This window comes from Rhipicephalus microplus, chromosome 9 (genome assembly GCF_043290135.1).
Source record: "Rhipicephalus microplus isolate Deutch F79 chromosome 9, USDA_Rmic, whole genome shotgun sequence".
Taxonomy (NCBI): domain Eukaryota; kingdom Metazoa; phylum Arthropoda; class Arachnida; order Ixodida; family Ixodidae; genus Rhipicephalus; species Rhipicephalus microplus.
In genome coordinates this window covers 37,528,994-37,542,459 of record NC_134708.1, presented here as the reverse complement: position 1 = coordinate 37,542,459, position 13,466 = coordinate 37,528,994, and the positions used below count along the sequence as shown (strand labels likewise).

General features: G+C 43.5%; 1 protein-coding gene across 1 annotated transcript; it reads left to right on the top strand.

Annotated features, from left to right (window-relative positions):
* The first annotated feature begins 5,258 nt into the window (after positions 1–5,258).
* LOC119163694 (uncharacterized) lies at positions 5,259–10,236 on the top strand. The gene is made up of 2 exons (XM_037415752.2): positions 5,259–6,444; positions 8,756–10,236. The coding sequence occupies exons 1-2, from the start codon at positions 6,139–6,141 to the stop codon at positions 9,155–9,157; spliced, it is 708 nt and encodes a 235-aa protein (XP_037271649.2). The 5' UTR covers positions 5,259–6,138; the 3' UTR covers positions 9,158–10,236.
* The last annotated feature ends 3,230 nt before the right edge of the window (positions 10,237–13,466 follow it).

Below are 13,466 nucleotides of genomic sequence, written 5' to 3'. Positions count from 1 at the left end.
AACCCAAATTATGTGAGCATGATTCTGCCTAGTGTAGGTTGTTTAGAAAAAGTGTTTAACAATTTAGAGTATTTATTACTCTACCATGTGAAAGCTGAAAGCCACCCCGTGGGCCTCACATTTGATGAGGCCGCATTGCCAAAAATCTCGAAGAATTCATTGCACAAAAACAGCAGGCAAAGTGCCGTATATAGTTCCCCAACATATATATGTACCTGAGAAGTAGCGTTGTAGAAGCTGACACATCATCCGTAAAGACCCCTTGTTTTAGAACACAGCCACGACATTTGCGCTGGGTAGCATCGCAAACACCTGAAAAATATATTTAAAAATACTGATCAATCGAGGTCAAAGAATTGCTGTTTTCATATCTTCCGTACAGGGACAAGCCTTTTAGTTCGATCTACTTCACTACTGCTTAATTAGGAGCTGTGAAATTCATTATATGATTGCAATGATTGCGTTTCAGCGCTTTTATCGTACCACTTATTATTGCCAGCATTTCCGAAGGCTACCAAAAGAGGGCCTTCAAGACAGCCCTATGGGAAAAAAACGAATGGTGGGCATGGTGTAAACCACCACCCACCATTATAGTGGATTAATGTAGTGGGTGAATGCTGGAAAACGTCCACCATGGCGCAAGGTGGGATATGGTGGGTGCTGCAGTTCCGGCAACGCTTCAGCGCGAAATGGCGTCAGAATCACCGTGACGAACTGTCACAAAAAATAAAAAAGAATTGTATAAATAACGACGTAAAAAACACCCGTCGCGTAAAAAAAAATTTCATGGAGGGTGGAGCGTGCAATCTGTCGATTGCCATTCGGAGACACTAACCACTGTGCCATATAAACATGACTAATGTTACGTGTTAAATAGCTAGTTGACATACAAACTTACAGTTCAACTTCAGTTTGTTTGTCGTGTACCCAGACAAGATCTGCACCTGCTACTAAAATTTGCACATTTCTTAAACACAAGCAAGTGCTGCCTGTAACGAGTGTCACTGCGATAATGGCACCATCGCTATGTTTTTTTTTACAATTCACAATCACAAGAACAAAAAAACCAAGTGGACTGGAGAGCAGCTACAGTTCACCGGCGGGATCTGCCAAGTTTAATATCCGTTTCGCGCTCGTTTCAAAGAACGACATCTGCTCACGCTTTATGACGCGCCTAGGCTCATTCCATAGATGACGCCTCTAGGCTCATTCCAACAACTACACAATGGCTTGGCCAAAACGAATGCAGTGTGCCGGAAACATTGCGCTACCATATTAGTTCCCCAAGCATACGAAATGCCAAGTCTGTGTTTTCGCATAAAAGCTAGAGAAGTGCCGGCGAGTGCGACCTTGGCTGTCGGTGAGGGGAGACGTTCGTTCTCTGGGAGTGCTGGAATCGCGTTGCATCGTTGTTTGTTGCTTCTTGTGCGGACACCTTACCCAATGAAAAATGCTTCATTTAGGGTAATTGATGCCATGGCTGTGCTGTATTGTCATTCTTAATCGTCGAAATTGTGCATTCTGAAACCCAGAAACACGGATTACACAATTGTGCGGGCTCGGTCGGTAGGCCTAACTTTTGGTGGAAATCATGGTGGTAGAACATAGGTAGTGTACAGATCCCAGCTTGGTACACTATATAAATTGCCCGCCATTATAAGCCCACCCATCATCTGCTTACTGCTTCCCAGCATTATCGCAATGGTGGACAGAGCTTCTCAGCTTGGTACACCATGTGGCCCGCCATAACAATCAGCACCCATCATCTTAGTGCTTCCCAGCATTATCGCAATGGTGGAAAGAGCTTCTCTGCTTGGTACACCATGTGGCCCACCATAATAAGCCCCACCCACCATCTGCTTAGTGCTTCCCAGCATTATCGCAATGGTGGGCAGAGCGTCACATGATTGCCCACTATCTAGTTTCTACTTTCTACCATCTTTTCCACTTAACCCATCTTATGTACACCATACCACTCAGTATGTCCCGGCATATCCACCATACGCACTACTATTTCCACTACGTCCACCGTGTTTTCCAGTATCCACCATGGCAGTTTTTTCGATAGGGAGTGTTCACTAAAGGGGTTTAGTGTGCACAGATTGGTAGCCTTCAACAAAACTGCGATGATGATGATGATGATGATGGTAATGATGATGATAATGTTGATGATGAGAATGAGTGTACTCTACTTGGGTCCAAGAAGACGCAGGGGAGACCCCGAGCCACCTGGCTAGTTCAACTTGAACGGATATTCAGAATTTTCACTAAAACTCTATTCTTAACAGTTTTAACAATGTCAACACATTGTGTAACCACAAAAGCCGGTGACTTCGCTGTGCTGTGCCCATGTTTTCGATTTCTGTTTTTCACAGCGAAACTATTCAAGCTGGCTGTGAATGTATTGAGAGAGAGAGAAAGAGAGAGAGACAGGTTTATTTACAGAAAGGCAGAGAGGTCGGACTGACTGATAGCTTGCTCTAGCCTGCTACTCTACACGGGGGAGGGGAGAAGGACTAATGGATGACGAGGGTGAGATAGAGAGGTGAGCACGTAGAATTCTTTCTAGCTGAGAAAACTTTTATACCTGCGCATATGGTCCAATTGCTTCCAAAAACGTTATAACCGCTATTGTGACCACAGTTACACTGTTGGTGTCTGGCCAAGGGCCCAACACGGTCTCATTAGTTAATGACCTACTGCCATATCGTTCAGTAGAAGAAATCAGTGTTTGTCATTCATGTGCGTATGCTGGGCAGTCACAAAATATGTGCTCAAGTGTTTCTGGCACAGCACAGTGTTCACAATTAGGACGGGTGTCACTGCGACCGGTGATATGTGTCTGGTGTACGCCACATCAAGATGGATGCGGTGAATATACTTGCGAGTTGCCGTTTTAATTTAGGGGGCATGCGGAACCTCATTTCTGGGTCCCATTTCTGAAGTCGCTGGTGTCGCCGTTCCGGTTTGGTCCAGTGCTGAAGTGTGTAGCTGTGCATCACGCAGCGAAGCAGGGCGTTCGTGTCAGCTCGTGAAAACCCAATGCTTACTTCAGGGGCACTGCTTAAGGCATTTTTAGCTTCAGCATCTGCCGATTCATTTCCAATCGCGCCGCAGTGAGCGGGAATCCGCACTGGTGTGCACAATGTGTACAAAAGGCTATCAACACCATGAACGCTTATGCGCCATTCAAATTCGTCTAATCACACAATTTACCAGCAGCACACTAATATTTAAAAAAATGAGGAGATGGGTGGCCAACGTATATCAGGACCAAGGTGTAACTTTCACTAGAAAAGACTTTTGGTGCTATTTGTTCTGATGCTGACGTGGACCGAGTCAGCAAATGAGCACATGGCGGTAGTGCATTGTAATCATCTCTACTGTCGGGGGCTACATGTGCCAAAACCAGGATCAGACGTCGTAGTCGAAGGCTCCTCAAACTTCGACCATCTGGTGTTCTGTAGCGTGTACTAGCATATTTATTTATTTATTTATTTATTTATTTATTTATTTATTTATTTATTTATTTATTTATTTATTTATTTATTCCAGCTTGCTTTGCAAGCCATAAGCAGGAGTGGGTTGCACAAAAAGCGGAAAGAAACAAAAGTAACGAACTGCGAGTACAAATTGTGGGAAAAGAAAAAAGAGTTAAGACATCTGTCTTGAACAGTATATACAGCATGTAAACTACTGGAAACAATACAATATAAAAACACAAAATCTTGCAGGGGAAAATTCCTGCAAAAATACATGAATAAAAATCACCAGAACGAAAGAAACAAAGCGTAGCTAATAAAAAATAACGACAGAAGATTAAAAAAACGAAAAACAAAACAAGAATGCGCAAAACAGCACTTGCTTACTGAGCGTTCAGCTCAGCAACAAAAAAAATTATGTTTATGTTCAAACACCTTGTGTCATAGATTAGTAAGAGCATGGACGAACGACGATATGGTTGAAGTCTGGAGTACATCATGCAATGCATTCCAATCACTGATGGCACAAGGAAAAAAAAAAACCGTTTGACAGTGCTGGTTCGGCAGGAATATTCAGTTAGTATGCGCGAATTATACGAGCGAGTAGGGCGCTGACCAGACGGTTTGATGTACAAATATTGGTCTATTTTAACGTGTTATGTCACACTAAAATCACCACAACGTTACGAGGTGGAGGTAAACGATGCCGTACACGACTTCCGTGCCATTACTATCATGTTTCGATGTGTTGTTTACCTTCGTCATCTATTCACGTCACGCGATACGAAATTTAGTATATGTGGAGCGAGCGAAACGGCCGCGAGCACGCTATGAGCGTGGTACGTTGTCATGTTCTTACATGACACGTGTGTCAGGATTATCATGTTTGCACCAGTCATATATTTCGTCACCAATTGACGTCACGTAACACCAAATTTGGTATATGCGGAGCTAGCAAAACGGCAACGAGCGCATCATGAAGGACCCAATATACTCCAATGTAGCGTTGACGCGCGCGCACGCTGGGCACAGTGACGCTACGTTAGCAAAACGCGAGCAATCTATAGTCTGTGCGTACGTTCGTCCACCTATTCAACACTCCAAGTACCACCATCTCGCATCTTTTCAGCATATATTCCTCTTATAGAAGCACCGCCATCTAGCGGAAATTTCAAGGACTGAACGAGAGGAGGCACACGTACGCTTTCTTACGGCTTGCGCTTCGTGTATACTTCTCACCTTTAACCACCTCGAGTTCATGGTATAGACTAGTTAACTCTATTCATGGCACTGCAGCCCAACGGTCGCTAAACGTTTCTAAAACCTAGCATGTTACGCCCAGCGAGTATAACGTAGCAACCCTTTCTTGTCAGATAGTGCTTAATGTGCATGCCAATGACTGCTAAGGGGGAATGAGAGACAGGAGAATTCGGCTTTTAGTTAACGCGCACGGTGCGAATTTTTTATTGTTCAACAACGCACAGAGGAAATCTCCCACCGGCACTACCTTCGAGGTCAAAATGTAAGACTGGTTACTCACTACTACTACGACTACGAGGGATGAACAGGTGCCGCTATAATAACCTGCGCCCCTAAAACAAGAACGCTCGGTGTTACCGCAGCTTCGAACGGTTCAGAGGCGCGTCTGTAAACATTCCCGTTTCACTACTGCCGGTGCAACCTCCGTCTGACTCACAACCAGACCCCACACGAACGCGGCGAGCTTCTACTTTCCTCTCTCGGTATTTCCCCCGCACCCTCGGAACGGGTTTGTTGACATCGTACTAACCCACCGGCGCGCCCCTCGGCGCATTTATTTTTCACTCGCGTGGCCTCTCCCGACCACGTGGGAGTCTCAGGGCCAGACAGAAAAACAAATTCACAAGAGCACGAAACGAAAACACGCTCCCCGACATCGCTTTGCAGCCGCTTTTGGCTTGAGACGGGTGAGCTTGCAGCGTTGTTTGCACTCGTCTACGAGCGTTTTGTTATCGCGGTCCACTTCTCGTTTCATGTGCAGCTGCAGTACCGGCAAAGGAGAGGCAGCGGTAAGGTCAACTGAGTGTGAGGTTCAACGGGTGAAAATGTGGATGTGGAAGTGAGTTGACAACTACTCCAACCTATCTTGCTTTCACGTTGCTGTTGCGATGGAAAATTAACTGGGAGTGACCAGCTGCCACTGAAAACGTTGCCTTTCAACTGCATTTTGCTCCAGAATAGATATTTTTATGGGACTAATAGCGCTATCTTATCGTGGTTCGCCTCTCTCCTTATCACTGCTGCGGCAAGGGCGTTTAGAGCCAACGAACGCTGACGCGCAAATTCAGTTAATGTTGCTCGAGTGAGGTCGTGAAAGCAGAAGTGAGCGGAGAACAAGTCAGACCGTTGTTTTATTATTGTTTACAGGCCGTTGCTGTGGAAGCTGAAATAAGGAAACACTAGCGCCCGTAGTCGCAAATGTCGTCGGCTGCCATACGTTCATAGCATATGCACAGACGTTGTGACCTCTTGACGCAAAAACTAGTAACGTCGCATAAGGTTAGGTTAGGCCAGGGCAGGTTAGATTAGATTGGCTGCTTTCACTTCTGACAACGTCATCAACACCACTTCTCGTGTGGTTTCAAGAGAACACCGACTCGGCTGCGAAGAGACACCGATGGCCGACGGGGAGGAACCGCCCTTGCACCGCGTTCGTCATCACGTCCACGGCGTCAACTGGAGACCTACGCGATTCGTGGACGGTGTGCCGTACTACCACTCGTGCGGCCTCTGCAACGTGATTCCGAGGAAGACGGTGCTGCTTCCCTGCTCTCACGTGTTGTGCCAGTCGTGTTACAGGGGCAGCATTACGGAAGACGACCGCAGCGATGGTAGAGGAGTGTGTCCCTTGGACGAGGATCCGTTCGAAGTGCACCAGTGCGCCAGGATTAGGCTTTCCGTGACGAAGTTGAATAGCTTCAGGGTGAGTACCGTGTTTTCACCCCCATTCAGTTATGTTTTTTATTTTCTTGACAACAATGGTCAGCGGCGCTACACACACATCAGTCTACGATGAACATCGTTCTGTAGAACACAACGCTCTCATAAGTTTGGTGTAGGGGGATGCTACAAAAATAATACTACATGGGTTTAGATTCATAAATTTCACCGTCAAAGCTTTATTGTTGTAAATTGCACAATCTTAAGTTCGTTAATAGGCGGACAATCAAGGTAATGTTCCATTTTAAGTTTTTCTCCGGAAATGTCTTCACGTGACGCCACTGATTTGCATTGTATATTTTGAATTTCAGCAAAAGTGACTCAACAAATTTCTCGAAAGGTGCTATTCTAAGTCCATGGCACCCTCAGAGACCAGTGCACTTCATTTTTTGTGTATTATATGCTGCGTAGGTCATAGTAGACGCCGGCAAAAATGATCACGTCGTGTCCTTTGGTGCGAGAAGTTCAAAATAGGAAGGACTTTCTCTTTGAGCCGTGTTTCGACTTGCTGAGCATCTCGTCGTGCCAAGCTTGAGATTTTTTGAATAGTGAAAAAGTACTACAGGTGCGTGAAATGTGATTTTTCTCTTTTAGTGACCCTTTACGAAGTAGTATATTGAACACAAGGTAACGAATCATATAAAGTGCACGGAATAAATTGGCACATACGCATGTATTTCTGAAAAATGATTGATAATATCAAGCACTATATATATACTATACTACAGGAGAACACTAGGCTGTTTGTAAGCAATTTCATTAAAAAATAAAGCATTCTTCTTCTCCAGTTTATTGTGTTTAGAAAAAGTTGGTCATGAATTAGAGTACTAGGTACTCTACTATGGGATAGCATGAAGCCGTCCTGTGGGCCTCACACTTAAGGCCCTGCTGAAAAAAAAGTTGCAGGCTACGAGGTTATCCGCCGATTCTGGGTGGTACCCACGTGTACACCGCCTAACGAGAACCAAGGACACATACCACTTACAGGCTGTATTATGTGTACTTGCAATTTTTTATGGGGTAAGATAATTTCTTGCAATTTCATTGCCGTATGATATTACTTATAGTAACCAACGTGCAATTTTTTAACAACAACAAAGAAAACTTGAAGGATTGTGGGCCGATCTCGAAAAGAGTGCAGCGTGACAGAGCGCTTCACGAAGTCATGCGGCGAACTAACGTGCTTACGCGCATATCACCAACACTCGCTAGTCGAAGCTAGGTGTTGACTAAGTTATAGCCAGAACCTTCAGGTTTGTGCACTGTGAGTGAAAAAGGGCTAATGTCTGCCAGGGGTGCCTAATTTTAAGAAAATTATGAATTAATTTTTTTGTTTCCTAATGTAATCTAAAGATTTACTAATAACTGGGTGTCATTTTTGTACGCTTGTGTGATGCAGCCATTATGGTGTTCAGCTGCTGAACCGAAAGTTGCGGGTGGGATCCTGGCTGCCATGGCCGCATTTTCATGTCGACAAAATGCTAAAAGCAGGTGTTATTTGAGCGGCCACTGCACGCTAAAGACTACATGGTAAACATTTACGGAGCTCTCACTGCGGTGCGCCTCATTATCATATTGTGGTTTTGGCACATAACACAACACCTTTTATGATCTTCTTCTTCTTCTTCTTTTCTTCTTCTTCTTTTTTTCTTCTTCTTCTTCTTCTTCTTCTTCATCTTCTTTTTCTTCTTTTTATTATTATTATTAATAATAATAATATTCTCATTAGTTAATAAAGTTGAGAGTGCCTGAACCACAAGTTCCCACAATATCCCACAAGAAAGAATAAGAAATATGCATTGACCACAAGCGCAGTGCTGTCCAAAGAGTGTGCCACTGTGTCACATGACTTCAGCAACCGTATTTGCGCGCGTGGTGCCAGCACTCATTAGCGCGCACAACTGACACGCTAATGTTGAATAATTATGACTAGTGTCTTCTAGGGCTCCCTTGTGCTTGCTAAAACGATTTGAAGTCTTTAAAGATTAGCTAACGAGGACGAAAATTCCGCTGTAGTTGGCTTAGGATGGCTAAACGATGGCTTATCTTGGCTGCAACAGGACAAAAGGGTGAGCTATTTGGTTGTTCATAATCGCCAGTTGTTAGTTAGTTCTCGTGCTGTGTGCCTCTTTGCTTTTTGTGTGAATTACGCGACGCTCCCAGTTCGCTGAACGCTTATCTTGATTATCAGCTATTATTTTACAAAAACAGCGTCATTATTCATTCAACTGAATGTCTTGAGCCAGTCTAATTATTTAGTCGCTAATCGTTCCTTTTTTTGTTTTGTTTCCTAGGCGTACTGCTGGAACCAAGAAAATGGTTGTGAGTATGTGGGCACTCTGCAAGAAGTCCTCGCACACTGCGAAGAGCAGTGCAACTTTCACACCGTGGCGTGCCCGAGGTGCAGAGAGAACGTTCTACACGCTGACCTTCCGGCGCACTACGTGGCTGGCTGTGGTGGAGGCAGTGAATCGTCGGCCGAAACAGAGGAATCATCCGAGCAGGGCAGCGAACACACGTACAACAATACTTCGCAGACTAGCTGGTCCATGCTGAAAGCTCGACTTTCTGAGCTGCGGGAGGAAAGGAAAAGAGAGACAACAAAGCTTACGCCCGACGACGAAGGCTTTAGTATGGACGATCTTACTGCGTTCCTGGCTGAATTGGAGGGGCTCGACACAGATTCACCCGAATAAGATTACAGCATCTGGGCTTTGACGAAACCTGCGCACATCTTCATAAATCCTCCTTTGACCTGTTCAACGGTGTGGACAGCGATGGGAACTTTTGTGGAACAGTCCAACATTTGTGTGCAGCATTCTTTCTGCGACCGTGAAAAGCTCACAAAACGTGGTATATTTCTCCGTTAAAGAAAGTGTGTAGGCCAGTTCCTGACAGCACAGTAAGTGCACTGTGCACTAATTAATGGTGGGTACATCCAAGAAATGCAGTGCGGAGGCAGCGATATCAGCGTGCGCCAGCCTTTGTACGACAGTGAAACTTCATTTGTGCAACAGCCTTTATGCAGCAGCCTTTGTGCAACAATTCGATATTATTTGAGCAGCAGTCTTTGTAGAAGAGGCTTCGAACAGCCGTGTAATAGTTCAGAAAGAATTTTTTCCCCTCTCACTACTGAAATAAGGTTTCTAAAAGGGTTTCTCACAGCACGGCAAGTGCCCCGAAAAATTCACTGTACAGGAAGCAAGGTGAGGAGGCGTTAGCCTTTGTCCAACTCTCTGACATGCTTTGCACTACATCGTATGTGCAACAGCTTTCGTGCAACTTCGCAAAAATCCAGAAAGGATGTGTTTCCTCTCTCTTTGGAAAACATCTGCAAAGAGTTTATGACTCTACAAAAAATGCTGGCCACCCACATACGTAATACACTTGTGATGAATTATTCAATATTCCTCAGTTATTGCTTCTTGTTTGTTTCGATGCGTCCCGAAGAATATACTGGCCATGGGCAATTGTGATATCCCGGACTCACTGAAATGCGTAAGGATGTTTTCATAAGCACACTAGTTATTCATTCTGTGCCAATTAATAATTATGTAAGTGTGAAATATCGGCGAGCTACGTACATATCGTATTGTCTAGTCAATTATGAAGATGACGATAATATGAAAGTATGAATGGACAAACAGTTTTTTTATGATTGTTGTATGGACAAGTTTCTCAGCCAGTGCTTCCAATCCAGGAACACTCTTTCCTGTGCTGGACGACTGCTTCTCACACTGGGCTGTTTTAAATAAAATGAAACTGTTTTCTTTCAGTTTTGGTTCCCATTTTACTCGTAGAGGGAAGCGTGTAGACCAAAGAGGTGTAAATGACGTGTCCCGTATCTTACTTTAAACTGGACAAAAGAATAAAGCTGCATTATTACGCGCTTACGTTACTTGCTAAACATGTGGTTGTGGGAAACAGCGTCTGTACTTTAACGTTAATACTTTGATCGTCATTAGCTTCACTAAAAACGAGTGATTGTTGAAGCAAAGTTTCGGCAAGTTAAAGAAGGAGCAAAAACATAACTGCGTGTAGACTATCACTTGTCCAAAGTGGCGTATGTTCTGACATTTTTTTTTCGCACTTACGTTATATTAAAAAAAAACGCAAGAATTAATCCTGGTGGGAATACCAAGCACCACGCAGCGTAGCAGCATCCGTGACACTACGCCGACGTCAAACACACGATTACCTACACCTATTTAAGTAATGCGTCCCAGAATTTTGGCAACTGGCTGCAAATTCTGCAACATGATATGAAACATCTGTCACATTGTCTGAGAATGCAGCGAGAGTACAGCGCCCATAAGAGAACCCACGCAAGGCCAGTCAACAGCACAAGGTAGACTATATGCAATACCGTAGCCTCGAAACTAGGTACGACTGGTAAAAAGTACCAGGCCATCAGTCCAACTCTGCAGCAATCAGGAATGTGAGGTGGGAGCTCATTTTCATGAATAACCAGCTTGCACTGAGAAATGAAATCCAGGGTTTCACAAAAAGCTGTTTGAACGGAAAGATCCACGGCAAGAAATGGTTGGCGAAAGTGCCGACCAATTATTAAAATGAAAAATACAGCTCGATCCAACTACGGGGGCCCCGTTTACAAAAATTGTTTCCGAAAAGGCCTCCATAGTGGAACCGAAACGTCTTTTTTTTATTTTAACAATTGGTCAGTGCTTGCTCGTTTGTTCCAAACAGCTCGAATATACAAAAGAAAGCTCACTCGTTCGCTCTCTCACTCACCCACTAATTCACTCACCAATCAATCAATCAACCAATCAATCAATCAATCTTGCAAATCAGTTCAACGAGCACTTCTGTTCTGTCGGTTCAAACCTGCATAGTGGCCTAAGTTCACCAAAAGAACCTTCTTTACCTCCTTGGCATGGTCCGTCATTTGGTTAGATCGACATAACTGAAACAGAGGTTATAGCAACTGCTAAAAATTTGAATTCAGGGAAGGCTAAAGGCATCGATGGCATACCTATTTCGGTCCTTACAAAAAATATAGAAATCCTAGCTCCAACCTTAGTATTTTTTTAATAAAGCGTTCCATACGGGTATATATCCTGAAATTCTAAAAATAGCTAAAGTAACCCCAATTTATAAAACTGGAAACCAAAATGAACTTAACAATTACAGACCTATATCCGTATTAACCTGCATTAATACGTTGTTCGAAAAGTTATTAGCGATGCGAGTAAAAAATTTCCTGCATAAAAACGGTATTCTATCGCCGGACCAACATGGCTTTCAGAAAACCAAATCAACTCTATCTGCAGTACTTTCCGTGACAGATGTAATTAATGAGGCCCTCAACAACAACCAATTTGCTATAGGTGTGTTTCTAGACATTAGAAAAGCGTTGGATACAGTTCATCTTGAAATATTAAGCCAAAAGCTTGAGCGATACGGATTCAGAGGACAGTCCCTCCAGTTTTTTAAAAGTTATCTAAATGGGCGATACCAAAGGGTAGTTATTGACGAGCATGTTTCCAGTTTAAGACCAGTAGATGCGGGAGTACCACAGGGCTCCATTCTCGGACCCATTCTTTTCACGTTATATATTAACGATTTAGCCAATTGTCTTTCTAGGGTAAGTGCTGTAATGTACGCGGATGACACAGCGCTAGTTTTCACCACCCCGTCACTTCATACTGCGGCACATATTTTGAACAATGAACTTTTAAAAATCAGCGAGTGGTTCACAACAAATAGGCTTACTTTAAACACCGATAAAACCAAATATATAGTTTTTAAATCCCCTTGCAAGCCTGTAGACTTCACTATGGGCAAGCTGAAGATCAATGATAAAGAAATAGAAAAAGTCAGTAGGATCTCATATCTAGGCGTAATGCTGGACGATGCGTTAAACTGGAAGCCCCATATAGACACACTGGGGAAGAAACTTTCCTCTGTCTGTTTTACCCTGACCAAAGCTCGACAGCATTTTGAAACTGATATCTTGCGCACCATCTACTTCTCTCTGTTCCAATCTCAGATAGCATATTGCATCGAGTGTTGGGGATTCACCTATCACACATACATCAAGCACATAATATGCCTACAAAAGAGAGCCTTGAGAATAATAAACCATGTTCCCCCTCGTACACCCTCTCAGCCTCTATTTTCCAAAACCGCAATACTGCCCGTGCTTACGCTACGAGATTATTGTATAACTCTCTTGGTATATAAAATAATTTGTAACAACTTCCCCTTTCCTAGAACTATTTTCCAACACCAGGTAAAAGTTGTCGCTCTGCCTCCGAAGGCAAATTTTTAATTCCTCTCTCTCATAACACATACGGACAACGCCGTCTCAAGTACGCCGGGGTTAAAGTTTGGAATGATCTCCCGTCATCCGTTTTACAATCAACCAGGGTAGCACAGGCGTTAAAATACTTTTTCTTGCATCACACAACATCCAGCTTATCGAAGAACAAAAAGTAGGAAAATAGCATCAACCTATAATACCTTGTACATGTTTTTCCTACTGCTGCTGTTTTGGGGACGACGATAAAAATTTGCAGCCTCTACCACTGACGATGTACTGCAGTCCTGACGTGTGGTCTTCTGTATGTGTGTTATTGCAATGAGAAATATACACAGCTGTCTTATTCATAGTTTTTGTATAAACCGAGCGTTTGTTTTTAGCACTGTAATTTATCTTGAATGTATCTTTCCTATTCATACACATGCTTTTGATGGACAATTTTTTGAACACCTGTATATACTACATTTCTCCCCAAACATGTGATTGTACATACATAGCCCCTGATTCATTTGTATTATGTTTTTAATGGATCCATTACTAGCCAATAGGCTAAGGATCCAGACATTCATGCATGTATTTGGTGAAAATGAAAAAAGAGACAATAAACAATCTTGAATCAATCAATCAATCAATCAATCAATCAATCACTCATTCACTCACTCACTCACTCACCCATTTGCAGTCGGCCTGTAGCAAACACAGACGTGGTGTTACCTACCCTA